A 15,437-nucleotide genomic window follows, 5' to 3' on the forward strand; every position below is an offset into this window, starting at 1 on the left:
ATCTGCAACTACCAATATACCAATCAATACCTACTCAAATCAAAACATGCACCTGAGCCACTCTGCAAGAAAGCAAAAGAGAAGCATAAAAAACTGAGACTCAATTCCCAACATTTTCCTTCAATTAATGTCCTTTCATAACTAAAACTGCTTCTGTTGACCAGTGGGATCTTTAATTAAAGGAACTAATGCAATTTGCTAAATATATAAAGGACAAGACATGAAAGGCTCACCAGGGCAAAATCCCACCAAGCTACACAGAATTCTATCATGTTACAAGTCAATTTTACATAGGCCCCAAATCAAGAGAGAAAGCCTCATGTAACTTGCCCATGTTGCTGAAGAGATAACCAGCTCTGCCAGCATCTTCTTAAAGGGTATCTTCTGCTGCTAGAAGTCAGCAGCCCCTGAAAACACTACCAAGCACTTCTCCAGCTCACTTATATTGTATACAGCTTACTAAGATCACGGACAGTGATAACAGTATTGCTACACATATACAGGACACCTAAAGCTGTTCTGTGAAATGCCTCCTCGTGGACCCCAAATTATGGCAATGTCTATACGCTCGTCTCCGTGTTTCATAGCTCACACAAAGTAAATGTGAAATGCTTTAAGCAGGTAAGTAGGAGAGACCAGTGCTAGTGAGCTCGGACTCCTATGGCTTTCTAATCCCTCCTACAAACAGATCAAATCCTTAGCAGAGCTGTGGAAACTCTCCTCCTATGACCCTAATTCTAAAACACTATCCTCAGGAATTCCTCTGTTCTCTCAAAGTCACCCCACTAGCTCACATCTGCTGCTCCTTCGCATGTGTTACTGCCCTGAAGAACCACTTCAGCTTCTCCAAAGTAACTTAGAGATGAGAGTTAGAGCAGAAGACAGAGACTCACCTCTGCCACGCCACATACACGTCAGAGATCAGAGTACGCTCACTCGCTCACCTAAGAAACAGAGCCCGCAAGTTTCCTCTTAGTGGAAATCCTGATTTTTACCTACCTTTCTTAACCTTCTATAAGGTACTTTAGGTCCTGTCTATAAACTACTACAAGCGTCTATGATAGACAAAAGATGCAATCCCCTGCCATGGAGAAGGGAATGAATATTGTAAGGCAGTTTTAACTTGGATTATGGAGTTATCCATCCGGTCCCAACAAAATCCTTTTGAAAATGAACGGAACTATATGGTAATTCTGAGTCATAGCGTAAACCATCCAAAATGCTTTCCTTTCTTTAAAACTTACTTCCTCCATGCCTGACCCCATACAGGTCTGATGGTCTCATTACTGTACGTCAACATTCCCATCGATCATTGGGTTTTTATGGGTGTTCCTGCTCTACCTTCTGCCTCTGCACTGTGATTTTAGGAACTTAAATTCCTCAACTTCCTTTGAACTATGTAGAGCTTCCATATTTTTTGCTTTACATTTCCCTACCAAGTTTAAATATAATGTTCTGAGTGAAGAATTTAGAGAGACAAAATAAAAAACATTCCATTTGTACACAATTGCAAATACGAAGTTTCCTGGGTGAAGAGGACCTGTGGATGCTGACAGAATCTCTAGCCGGGACCCCTAATGCCGCCCACCCCACGCCCTCTGAACTCTCCACTGGGGTCTCTACTGGCCTCTAAGCAGCCCCCCTTCCTGAGCACTCTCAGGCGTCTGGCACTGCGGTAGATCCTGAACAAGAGAAACACGCCAGGAGTGGCCCCATACTAGAGAGTCTGTGGCCAAGGGAAGCCGGGCAGTCCTCTCCTGTCTGCGCACACCCACGGCTCCCCCAGACTGCCCGAACACTGATTCCCGGGACCGGGCACAGCCCTGGGAGCTGTCCCTCGACCACTCCACATTGCTGCTGTCCCCCAAACTACTGCCCTCCCTGTGTGGTACCCTGGATATCCCCACCCTTATACCCTGGGTGTGCGGAGGTATTTTCATTTTTCTTAATCCAAAAGGAATGTAAGAAACGGCAGGGCCAGTACTGAGGTTATCCTTCTCTCATCAGGAGGTGAGAAAGTGGTTCATTTTGGATGAAGCAGGAGAGCTATGTCCAGGGGCTGGAGTAAGGCCAACGGCAAATCATTCTGTGCGCACAGAGCCAAGCATGCCAGGGTTTGGGGTTGGGGGGCACTCTGGGGGGTGGGGAGAGACGCACCTGGCCTTCTTGGACTTCGTCCTGCCTATGGAGTCGGCACTGCTCCTCTTCTCTTTGGCCTCCTTGGTGCCCGAGGCCTCCCGGGGCTTCCGCGCTTTCTTGGCTCCGTCCTTCTGCTTAGGCTCCTTGGGCTCCTTGGCCCTTTTGGGCTCCTTGGCCTTGCGGGGTTCCTTTGGCTCTCTAGGTTCTCGCTTCCTCTTTGGCTTGGGCTCCCTGTCCTTGCTTCCCTTTGCTGGACCCTCTTGCTCTCCTGGATCCTTTTTCTTCCTTTTTTTCTTTACTCCAGTGCCTCCCCCTCCACTGTCCTCCATTCCATTATGGGATGTCATTTTCCTAGGAAAAAGGGCCTCGGCTTCCTCTTCTGCAGCATACAGGTCTTTCTGAGGCAGACAGTGACTGGCAACATCTTCGATTTTCTCTTCCTGATCAGTGCTGCGGTCAAATGGGGAGGGGGATTTGTAGTCAAAATTGACAGAGGCATCAGACATTGGGGAGTGATTCAGAACTTTCAAATTTGACAACTGTAAAAGAGAGAGAAACAAGAACATTACTTTTCCATTGCATGCTTCCTACAAAAGTGTTACGACGTCTGAACGCATGATTTACTCAACATTTACTGATTTCCTACCATGTGTTAGTTCTTCATGTGCTGGGTCTTGGGGAGATTGTGGCAACCAGGACACACTTTATTTGTGTTTGCCTCTGCCTCTGTGGACCTGCACCAAGCCACTGTTAGCATACAAAAAATTTGTATGTTTGGAAAAAAAAAAAACGAAAAAACAAAACCAAAACCCTACCACTCTGAAGGATTTCCATGTTGTGCACCAAAATCTGAAACACCTTAGAAGTCCCACGTCTTGAACAGTCAATGATGATGTCCCACAAGGTACCTTTGGATCCTAGGCACACTGTTGACCCAGAATGGCATTTCTCACATGAGCACACAAAAGTTCTGCTCAAATGTGCTCATAAATAAAAGTGCTATCACTGGATGGCAAGGACGCAGCAGCAAACTTAGCGTGGTGCGGATTTCCCTAAATCTTTGCTCTCACTTATCTTCAAGCTGCATCAATATTTAGCAGGTTTGATTTTCAACAGAAAGCCTGGATCATTCAAACCTACATCTTTTATTTCTCCTCTGTATGATCACCTAAGTCCCCAGATGCAGCACCAAATAACCTTTGGCCACTTGCAAAGCAAACAAACAAACAAAAAACCCCACCAAAAAAAATCCCTGCCAATATAGGAGAAAGCTTTATTGTGAAAGACACCACTAGAAGGAATGTGTCAGAGAAGCTGAAGGCATCTTCCTAAACAGGAAGTTCTGAAGCTGTTTTTGAGCACCATTAAACAGAGGTGCAGCTTCCCAAGGTGGCCACTTTCAGGAAACATCCCTTGGAAGGAGAAGTTTCATCTCAGACTCTCAGGTCTGGTTACACAGAGTGTATCTGTCATTTCACCACCAAGCTAAGGTTGGCAATAATCCGATAATGTGGGTGCTGGTTTCAGGAAATAATTTAAGGAAAGCCTGGGTAGGACAAGCAGGCTTTCCAGGAAGCTGGCTACAATCATCTTGGCGTGATGGCTTAAAAACAGCACCATTTGTGACTAGTCCGCTCCCCTAACAAGAGGCTTGGTGAGTGCTAAAGGGCACAGACACTTGCCTAGGTGGCATGGCTTACCCTTCCAGTGTTCTGGTTACCCAATCTGTGCTCAGACTTCCTGGCCCACCCTGGGAGTGATGGAGTGCAAAATTCAGCTGCATGTTTCCCCTCCTGGGTTTTGCAGCTCCCTCCCCTCCTCCAGTACTCCCAAACACAACACTGAGAATCCCAGGAGAAAAAGATGAAAGAAAAGAAGGATTTTTTTGGATCTTTATCATAAATAAAGTCTAGTGTCATAAACAAGCCTAAGTCCAGAAAGAATTGGTCTTTCTGGCAGCATTTACTACTTGAAAGACAGAAAGAAAGAAAAAAAAAACAATACAATTCAGTTTGACTACCTCACTGCTGACTCAGTGCTTAGGATGGCTTAGCAAAAGGAGAAGCTGCGAACTTAAAAGGAATTTAAAATGACCACAAGAAAGTGGTCCGGATGGTAGATTTTATGCTACACTTTTTACCACAATAAAAAGAAAAAAACCAAGGCAATAAGAAACGTAAGAGTGCATAACAGGTACGCTGGTAAAGCTTGAACCTGAGAGGACACACCCATCCCTGGGATATTACTGAATTCTGTGCCAGGGACACCTGACCCTCAGGAAACAAGATATTGCTTAGTGTGCAAGGGTGTAAACACTAAAAAAGCAAGAGATACAAGTTAGTTTACTAAAGAGCCTTTCAAAGATGACATATTCAAGACCAAATTCTACCAAGGCAGCTCTCTGTAGTTTTTATAAAAGTGGGACCCTCTTTTCAACTCGTACCCCATTTCAAGGTCTATCTTTTGAAGGCTAAGGCCTTCCAGAGCTGAGGCAGATGGAGGCAGGCAGTGGAAACTGTACATTCCATCACTGGGGCAGTAGCAACAGCAACAGCTAACATTTGTTGGCCATGTATCATACGGATATACTAAGAATTATGCAAACATGCTTCCTGATATCTCTATCTTTACAACAACCCTGAAAGGTCAGTACAAAGACACAAACAGACGACTACTGATGTTCGGTGATGTACCCACAGACATACACCTAGTGAGTAGAGGAATTTGGATCTGGACCTTCCAGCCAAGAGCTAGTGCTCAATTCACTGAGAACTTTATGACATACATCCCAGGAAACCACAACTGCTGGCCACAAGACCAGTGTGACTGAACTTCCTTAGAAATGTTAAATGGGGGCGCCTGGGTGGCTCAGTGGGTTAAGCCTCTGCCTTCGGCTCAGGTCATGATCTCAGGGTCCTGGGATCGAGGCCTGCATCGGGCTCTCTGCTCAGCAGGGAGCTGCTTCTCCCTCTCTCTGCCTGCCTCTCTGCCTACTTGTGATCTCTCTCTCTCTATTTCAAATAAATAAATAAAATCTTAAAAAAAAAAAGAAAGAAATGTTAAATGGACTTGGCCTATACAACCATTTTGGGAAAAGGTCAGGTAGTTCTTATAAACATAAACATAGAACTAGCTGACATCCCAGCAACTCTACTCTGAGGAATCACAAATAGTTACCTGCTTTCATTTTACAGAAAAGACAGGTCAGAGAGATGAAGCAACTTGTCAAAAGGTCAGATTCCAGGGCACCTGGGGGGCTCAGTCAAATAAGGTCTGCCTTTGGCTGAGGTCATGATCTCAGGGTTCTGGGACAGAGCCCTGTGTCAAGCTTCCTGCTCAGCAGGGAGTCTGCTTCTCCTCCTGCCTCTGCCTCCTCCTCACCCCCTGGCTTGTGATTTCTCTAATAATGAAATAATATCTTTAAAAAAATTAAATAAATAAAAAATAAAAAAGGTTGGGATGCCTGGGTGGCTCAATTGTTTAACTGTCTGTTTTCAGCTCAGGGCATGATCCTGGGGTCCTAGGGTCGAGTCCTGCATTGGGCTCCCTGCTCAGTGCAAGCCTGCTTCTCCCTCTGCCTGCTGCTCCCCTTGCTTGTGCGCTCACTCTCTCTCTCTCTCTCCCTGGCAAATAGATAAATAATTTTTTAAAAAGTTTATATTCCTAAGGAGCGGCAGAGCAGGGACATCCTACAGGAAGAAGGGAACTCCAAGAAACACAGCACAATTAGTCAATGTTAAAAAGGGAGAAGTATCCCAAGAGGAAGATATTAGTATTGAAAAAATAAAACTAAATCCCCAAATTCAATAACCCACCCGAAATGTTTTAAGGCACCTTGTTGGGGAGCTTGGAAAAGACATCTGCTGAGGATTAAAAAATTTAACAAAAAATATTTCTTCCATGTGTCTCAGGGTCAATGGAAAAGAGTCAAAGGCCTCAATAAACTGTTTTCAGCCTCTACCAAGAAAGATAGTAAATCACCACTTGGAAAATGGCCCTAAAGGGGACAGACTGGCAATGATGGGCACAGAATACTGACAATTTACTAAACAGAGATGAGCACCTAGAACACAGGATAAAATGGAGTGGCCAGCTATAAAAAACCAAACAAACAAAAAAACAAAACAAAACAAAAAAACCACTCAACAACACTAGCTCATAAACTGCACTATTAGCACTAAAACCCACTTCTTTGACTCAAAATTAGCAACCTATGATATTCCTGGAAAAGACACTTAAAGATACGAATCCAGATAAACTGGATTTGGGTCAGCTGTAAAGGATTTAAGAACTAACAGAGAGATTACGGCCTAGGTCAATGGTTCCCAAACAGAGGTCCAAGGACAAACCAGGGTTATTCCCCCAAGAATCACTCCAGTACTTGAAAGTCAAAATAGACTCTAAGAAAATCACCCATGGAACAACATGGACAAACCTTGAAAACATGCTAAGTGGAAGAAGCCAGGTACAGAAGACTACATATTGTATAATTTCATTTATACAAAATGCCCAGAATAGGCATATCCAGAGAGACAAGAAGTAAATTAGTGGTTGCCAGGGCCTGAGGAAAGAGGAAATAAGGAGTGTCTGCTAATGGGCATATGGTTTCTTCTGGGGATGATGAAATGTTCTGGAATCAAATAGTGGTGATCTATATACAATCTTGTTACTATACTAAAAACCACTAAATTGCACAACTTAAACCCATAATAGAATTTACAGAATATGAATTATATCTTAATTTTTAAAAATCCAATGTAAGAACAAATTGAAAATGGTCCTCTCAGACATCGCCGACAGCTCTGTCAACTATTAAGACTCTTGCAGGGGAATATAGTAACAATACCAAAATTTTAATTATGGATATGCTTTTAAACTGAGCGATTTCTCTTTTATAGCACAAGCTAAGGAAACATTTAGGTTCTCTGAAGACTTAGAATATCTGATACATAATTTCTAACGGGGGGGGGGACACTATAAATAACCTGTCAACCTTTAGTAAAATGTTTAAATTAATAGCACATCCATTATATGGGATAGTATTATGCAGCCATTGTTACCTTATCATATTGTATTATATTATTATTAATTATCAAGTTTTAGTTAACATAAAAAAAAGTCCACAACATGTTGGAAAGTGGGGGGGGGGGGAGGAATCTATGATCTAATCTCATTTTTGTTTTTTAAAAATGCTATTTTTCAACACTAGCTTTTTAAAATAAAATTAGGACCATACCAGATGTTAACCATCATTATGTCTGGGTGATAGGACTGTGGGTAACATTCACTTCTTTCTTTATAACTTTCTGGAAGTTATTATTTGTTCCCATCTGTCTCCCACGACGAGAATATAAGCTGCAGTAACTGAGGTATTCCCCAATCTTTGTGGCTTATGATAAAACTCCATCATACACTTATTGAATGAGTATTTTCAATGTGAAAAACAGAAAGAAGTCTATAAAATTGTACATGTAAATAAAAAAAAACCAAATTCCTGTGTATAGAAGAAAGAATGGAAGAAAATCGATAAAAAGTTAACAGTCATCATTTGAGGCTGCGCAAATTTGGTTGTTTAATTTTTCTACATAGACATCTACATTTTCAGTAACAAGGATATTACTTTTGCAATACCTGTAATAAAAATATTTTCACATATATGTAACAGAAAAATCTTAAAAGACTTTAATAATGAACAGAAAAAGCTTTCTTGCCAGACAATTCATACTCCTCCAAACTACCATAACGGCACTCACACTTGACTGAGTGCCGGGCAAAGAGAGTGCGCATTGCCTTCTGGTCAGAAAGCACCCCGCACGCCCTCCGTCCCAAAGCGCTTCGGTGTGTCTTGGACCCAAGGGTGAGCGAGGCCCAGCTCCTGCTGCTGTCTGCCTCATAGTCTACCATCTTTTCCAGCAGGAAGATGAAAATGCTCTATGTTTAGACTTACTTAATGTCAAGAAATTAGCTAGAATAGCTTATCTAAATTTGAGAACTTCTGACCTTTTTTAACGTCTAAATAATAAAAATGAAAATAAAATCCGCTACTATTATTAATGATTCGGTCTGCAGACATTTTCAGGTGGCAAAAGTTATTTTCCAATTAAAATTCAGACGTCTTACTCTTTCACCTTCACTTTCTTCTAAAAGAGTATTTCCTATGGTTATCTGACCATGGGACAGACTAAAGGCGAAAACCCACATTCCCTCACCTTACTGCCGTTGCACTGGGCTCAGTCAGTTGGCAAACAAGCTGTGCTGGGTGAGCAAGACCCAGGAACAATGTCCAACTGTGTGTGTGTGTGTCCTTCTGTGTTTCCTCCTCCATTTAGAATATTCAACCCCTCTTTACCCAGGAGTGCTGTGCTCTGGATGACAGAGCAAGAATTCTGACCCTGATGTGGCTCCTCACATAGTCACAGCTGGTTAGCGCCAGGAGGAGGGGAGGTCAGTTTCAAAACATCTAAGGATAATGCAGGTATAGGTGTCCAGGAAGCTCTCGGGTATAACTTCCAAAAGACATTTTTCCTTCCTTTCTCCCTTTCTTCTTCTTCTTCTTTTTTTTTTTTTTTTAAAGATTTTGTTTTTTTGTTTGAGAGAGAGACAGAGAGGGCATGAGCAGGGGCAGAGGGAGAGGGAGAAGCAGACTCCCCGCCTAGCAGGGAGCCTGATTCGGGGGCTCAATCCCAGGACCCTGAGATCATGACCCAAGCTGAAGGCAGATGCTTAACAACTGAGCCGCCAGGCACCCCCTCCAAAAGATATTTCTATAAGAATGAGTCAGAGAAGAACAGACAAAGAGAAAGCAGGACCAAAACCTGCCAAGCACTAATATTAAGGGTCCCCAAAGGAAGACCTACAGAGAGGGTGAGAAAGAGCAATCGGGTTGGTGATGTAGGGGGGAAAAAGTAAGAAAGCGTGGTATCACAGAAGCCAGAAGATAAGAGCGCTTCCAGACAGAATGACTACAGACATCCAGTGCTGCTGAGAAACTGGTAAATTAAGGACTGAAGAGTGGTGGACAGATGTGCGAACTTCAAACTCCCTCTTGCCAGAGTCCTAGAATCTGTCATTCTTAGTCCCCATCTCTATTATCACACTTTTGCATTTAAAACCTGGGGGTCGGGGGCGTTTTTCTCTCACCATGTTTCAAGAGTCTCAGAGATTTAACTTCTCTAGACCTGCAAAGTCAATCTAAACCTCGTTAATTCCGGGCAGTAACAAAACCCGGGGCAGGCAGATTATTAAATTTAGATGCAGACAGTGAAGAGTAAGAAGGAGAGAGAGAAAACAATACTTCCCAAGCACCTTGCCCGCCCTCCAGTAATGCTCCCCATAGGACCATTCGCATCCACAGGCCCAGCGACAGATACATTTAATTTCTTTTCTTCACAGGATGCTTTTAAACCTTCCCTTCTTTAGGCTACGTAATCCTAGTTTCATCCGTCATACTTCATATGAAGTAAGTCGGCGTTCTTTGACCGTCTTCATCACTGTGCTCAGGCTTCTCAAGTATGCTTCAGAACACAGAACGAATTAGGACAATAACAAAAAAATCTGTCAAGGTACGTCAAAAGATAGAGAAAAACAGCCAATGCTCAAATTTCTTTCCTTTTTTTTTTTTTGGAGGAGGAAGAATTTGGGTAAGGTCCATTTTAAGTCCTTCTGAAACATGACTCCAGGGTGAGGCTGTTTAAAAGCTTGCTTCTACTGAGAAATTTACTAACACTCCCTCTGTAGGCATGTTGAAAAGGCCTTCTGGTGACTGCCAAATGGAAGGTCTGGCTGGTATCAGCTCGTTTCTTAAGACCCTCTGCAATATGACACTGAAAAGTCAAAGAAATGAATTATTTATTCATCCATATGATCAACTTTGCTACTCCTCTTTCACTGTTCTGAACTGTGGTGATGTATATTGGTGGTACACACCATCTTAGGGAGGGGAGTTCTCACCTTCCCCCCACTATAGAGCACATCTGGGACTAATTTGTTTGCGGATCTGATGGCCAGCTCAATCCATCATGCTTTTTTTTTTTTTTTTTAAGAGTTTATTTATTTAATTTGAGAGAGAGAGTGCAAGTTGTGGGGGGTGGTTTGGGGCAGAAGGAAAGAGAGAGAAAGAGAACCCCAAGTTGACTCCACACTGAACACAGAGCCCAATTCAGGGCTTGATCTCACAGCCTGGAGACCATGGCCTGAGCCAAAATCAAGAGTCATATGCTTACTCATATGTACTTACTCAACTGAGCCACCCAGGCACCCCAATCCAACATGCCTCTTACCTTAGTTTATCTTTGGTCACCACCCAAAGTTGAGCACTCCACACTCCAGGCCCTTCCACTCTCTCCTTTACTCTCATATGCTTCACCTTCTCAAACCCAACCATATACCTCTCTCTTCCCTCCCAAGCTTTCCTCCTGGATCCTCAGGAACAACCTGACTAAGCCAGGCTCTACCCAGAAGACTTCATCTCTTGGAAACCTTCCCAGATTTCTCTGGTGGGGCTGACGTGCCCCAAACTTCCACACTCGCCAGTTCCACAGCATCACTCTGCCATCTGCAGTGCAGAACCCTGAGTCTTCTGAGGCTTCTGCCACCCCTACTGTAACTGCCTGTTTGTAACCAGACTAAACTTCCGTAAGAAAAGAAAACCTAACTTTCTGTCAGTTTTGTAGCTGGCCCCACACAGACCCTCAAATATTTTCTGATGACTAACTGCTGGAAAAACTCAACAAATATTTGTTTAGTGAACAAATTACATCCATATTCACTCTAGAGAAGGAAACAGGGTCTAACAATCCTAAGGCTGTTGAGATTCCCACCATATATCTGAAGAAAACACTTTCCGCTGCACCTTTTCATTTTCTGGAAGTCTCAGAATAAGGGGCTCTACTGATCTGACTTTTGGTCATGGGGTCTGGAGAGAAGGTTCTCTCCTAACTACTGCAAGTCTAGGCTAACCTCCTGGTCAGCGCTCCAGGCTTTAATCCTATACCTATTCCTGTTGCACCTGTGCTCATGAACTTTCCTCTACATTGAATATGTGCACCAAAACCCCCCTTACCATGTATCATTATCAAATGGTATTAACCATATCTTGTACTTCTCTCAGTGCCATGCAAGGAGCTGGGATGAGTAACAATCAGTACTTCCTTACCGTAGGTTTGTTACCGCTAACATGAACTACAGCTCTTCCCCTTACAAAGCATTGGTTACTCCACAACAGTAGCGTGCAAGGGTTTTCAGTGATTAGAGTGCACATCTTATTCCTCTAGCAAAATGTTTCTCTGCCTAATACTGCTTGGTCTTCTTAGGCATTACAATGTATACATTTGTTAGTAGAAGAAGTTTATTTTTGATACAGATAAAAGACTATAGCGCCCTAGTGACTAACTTTTAAATATTTTATTAATGTCTATTTTTCTTGCAACACTTCTTTAGACAATACAGAGTCAATCTCTAAACCCTTTGTCCTTGGCACATTACTTCCATTATGCCCTTTCTGGTTAATAAGAAGTATGGTTATTTATTACTAAATTCTGATTAACTTGTAAAATCTTTCATCCCTGTTTAATTTACCTTGATAAATTTTTGGACAAGGAAATGAGGATTTTTCAAGATCAGAACACATTTAACGTGTCGTTTTCCACCTCCAGGGAAGAGGAAAAATGAATTGATAGCAATGAGGTTTTTTTTAAAGAGTGGACATTTTATTTGCTGTTACTTCTAACACCTTAGAAATACAGTAAGGGAAAGGACAAAGTCTGATGGTTAATTTTCTCATTCTACTGGATGATTTCCTTGCCACTGACACACTGAATGCCAAGTACTTGATAAGCCATCCTATTGAATCCAATACCTTAGAAGGCATGTATGATTGCTTCCGTCTAAGTGATAGGAAAACAGGCTGAACTTGTCCAAAGTCACACAGTGATGTGGTAGTCAGTTTCGATCTCCTTCTACCAAAATCTCTGTCAGGCACTGAACTCTACACATGTGCTCAATCCCGGTACCTAGAGATTGCTTTGGCATGAACCTAAGTTTCTATTTTCACACCCTGTAGTTCAGTCATCAGTATGGTCTATCACCTGGAAAAGAAGCAGGATCAATTCCTCCTGAAAGTAACTCCACTGAATTAACTTGTTCCTCTACCATAGCTAATACTAATTTTTAAGGAGAAACCCTGCCCCATTGGTCAATACTACAGTTGAAAGGAAAACTCATCTAACTGAGGCTGTGTGATAGCAGGCTGACAGGCTAAGGTCTCATATGAACCAGTAAAATCTCAAGAGAAAGAAACATAAATTCATGCTGGTGTAATTCTGGTAAAGAGTTTTCTTAGGGAGAGGGGTGCCTGGCTGGCTCAGTTGGTTGAACTTGAGACTCTTGATCTAGAGGTCATCAGTTCAAGTCCCATGCTGAGTGTAGAGATTACTTAAAAAAAAAAAAAAAAAGTGTTTTAACTGAAATAAAAGCTTACCTTAAAGAATGTTTAAAACATTAAATATGCAGAATTTTTAAGAAACATACACCTGCCCATGTATCATAAATGATGATAGTTTTGAAGGCTTGGGGTTCTCTTCAGTAATGTGTTCTTTTTAACAGAAACTGTAATATTCCACTAGATGGATATGCTGTGATATAAACAGTCCCTTGTTTGGTGGAAATGTACATTCATTTCCATTTCTGTGCTATAAGCAAAGCAGCAGTGAAAATCTTTGCTCACCCAGTCGACACCTGTTTGAGTATCTCCATAGAAAAAACTCCTGGCAGATGGGACAGCACTTGCTGTAGTGTTTGTCTACCAGATGAGGACGCTCGAGAGCTAGGACGGGAAGAAATCAGTGTGGGGGACAGTGTTTAGTCATCACTCTTCCTGTTGAGAACTGGCAGCAGATGTGTCGATTTTCTCCTAAAACCATTTGTTTTGGTTTGGTTTCACAAGGACCTATCCACTGGGACAGACCAGAGAGTAATCCTTGTAACCATATCCCCAGGTCACCCTGTATCTGACTAGTCAGTGCTCCCCAGAAGCGGAGAGCAAAGTGGCTGATACCAACCAACCTCTTTGCACAGAGTCTCCATGAAGGCCAGGGGTTCAGATATCCCCAGTTACCGGACTGTCCTTCAATTCTGTAAAAGGAAAGCCAGCCCTTTAGAGACAGTCTGTTTCTAAGAGACTAAACACTCCTCCCTGAGCCACACTGGTTGGGGTCTCTTGGTTCCTCTGAATAGGGAACCAGAAGTTTCAACCAGGAAAAGATTTTGGCAGAATGAGTCACGCTGGCCAAATGTTTTTTTTAATCAATTCTCCCCTTCACGAAATCGAATGCCAAATAGCTGGTGTTCACATCCTTCTAATTAGTTCACTATTTTGTCTAGGAGGAAACTTTCACAGGTCATTATGAGTATGAATTTTCTAAATGAGAATGCTTTTAGATTAAGCAAACATCCAAAAAGATAGATACATAAACTATGAAGAATTGACCACATCTCAGAAAGCTTTTCCAGGGGAGGAAAAAATTTCTCTTCCATATAGCTAATTTTGAATAATATTTTGACTTACAGTTTTCATTATACTTATTCCCATATGGAGCTGACCTGAGCACAAGTAAAAATTAAGTCATTCAAAACACAGCTCTCAGTGACCAGGCGGAGAACGGGGAAAAGCAGCAGCAGGGTAACCGCCAGAGGCTAGGCGCTAAGCCCTAACTGCCAGCAACTGTATGGGGTAATATGGGGATAAAGAAGCATCAGGGAGCGTAGTAGGCTGAGAGCATTCACCTAAAGATACGTGATTGAAGAAAAAAAAAAAAAGATATACAATCACTTACCTGCTTCTCTTTCTTTTGTATTTTCATTATCATCTATTGAAGGAAGATACTTGTATCTCTAAAAGATTAAAAAAAAAAAAGGCAAGGATTACGGTAAAATCCAAAATGAAACATTTAAGGTGACCTCAGGATTAACTGTGACACATTTAGAAAACACAGAAATGAGGGTGCTTCTACAGAACATTTACAACTGTGTAACAACAGTCAATAGCCACCCCTAGAATTTTTTTTTTTTTTTTTTTAAGATTTTACTTATTTAATTGACAGAGAGAGGGAGAGAGGAAACACGCAAGGGAAGTGCCAGAGGGAGAAGCAGGCTCCCTGCTAGGCAGGGAGCACCACGTGGGGCTCAATCCCAGATCATGACCTGAATCGAAGGCAGAGGCTTAACTGACTGAGCCACCCAGGTGTTGTGTGCCCCCACCCCCATGGTCCTAACCCTATCTAACCCAAACCCGAACCCTAATTTATTGCTTCAGATGGGTGGAGTCAAAAAGAAACTATTTTTGTAGGTAAAATAAGTTATAAGAGATGCTGGCATATTAAATTACAAAGTAAACTAAAAGAGGAATCTTAAAATAATGATGTGACTATACTGAGAGGAGTGGAAGAGGGGTGTAAAAACAAGTCCTCATTTCTTCTGGAAGGAAATCAGTAAAATATGTCACAACTGATAAATCAAGAAATAGGAATGTACACTGTAAAAAAAAAAAAAAAAAAAAACAGAAAAGAGGGGCAAAAGAGAAACAGAGAGAGAGAGAGAGAGAGAGAGAGAGGGAGAGAGAGATCTAAAGGATTTAAAAGTGGTTCTCTTGAAGGCCAGAGAGGGAAGCTGGTGTGAGACAGGCCAGGTCAGTCTGCCATGTCGTCACATGCCCCCTTGTATTATCTGATGTTTGAAACCACATACATATGTTATTTGACAAAATAAGCTCCATTCCAGTATTTGGTAGTTTTAAATGACTGATTTTACTATACCCAGATTTAAGCCCCCATCTCCGCCCCAACCATAACACTCATGATGACATTGAACTTTTTTTGTAAATGACTTTTGAGGACCACAGCAGTTAAGAGCCTGGCTTTAGAGGTCCAGAAGTGCTTTGGTACATCCCAGGAACCAGAAAGAACCCGAGTCTAAGAAATCTGGAATCTGGGGCTACCTGAATCACTAACTAGTAGTCCATCAGGTCTAAAGTTCTCACCTTCCTCATATACAAACAAGAGAGGGATCCCAGAATTTCAGCTCCCAGTTCTAGCCCGGATACAGATACTGCCTCGTGTTTATCGTGTACTTTGATTTCCTGGACGTTCCACAGAGCTAAAGAACACCACTCCCTCAGGAAACCATCCCGCAGACACATAATTATCCTTATGTTCATAATTATTTCTTATATCCCAATGAGCATGATGTGTAGGCAGCAGGCAGAACTTAAGATTAAAGTGTGAGGGATTGTTTTTTAAGTGAGT

General features: G+C 42.2%; 1 protein-coding gene across 5 annotated transcripts in view; it reads right to left on the reverse strand.

Annotated features, from left to right (window-relative positions):
- Window positions 1-15,437, reverse strand: part of CHD6 (chromodomain helicase DNA binding protein 6) — a 192,662-nt gene that overhangs the window by 126,563 nt on the left and 50,662 nt on the right. For 4 of the 5 annotated variants that reach the window (XM_059407015.1, XM_059407012.1, XM_059407013.1 and 1 more), the window contains 2 exons: window positions 13,971-14,028; window positions 2,158-2,678 (listed from right to left, as the gene is read on the reverse strand). In XM_059407015.1, the coding sequence (XP_059262998.1) occupies window positions 2,158-2,678; window positions 13,971-14,003 (554 nt within the window). In that variant the 5' untranslated portion in view covers window positions 14,004-14,028. Of the gene's footprint in view, window positions 1-2,157; window positions 2,679-13,200; window positions 13,267-13,970; window positions 14,029-15,437 lie in introns of those variants that run through there. The other variant, XM_059407014.1, reaches the window with a different exon arrangement.

Source organism: Mustela nigripes, chromosome 7, assembly GCF_022355385.1.
Source record: "Mustela nigripes isolate SB6536 chromosome 7, MUSNIG.SB6536, whole genome shotgun sequence".
Classification (NCBI taxonomy): Eukaryota; Metazoa; Chordata; class Mammalia; order Carnivora; family Mustelidae; genus Mustela; species Mustela nigripes.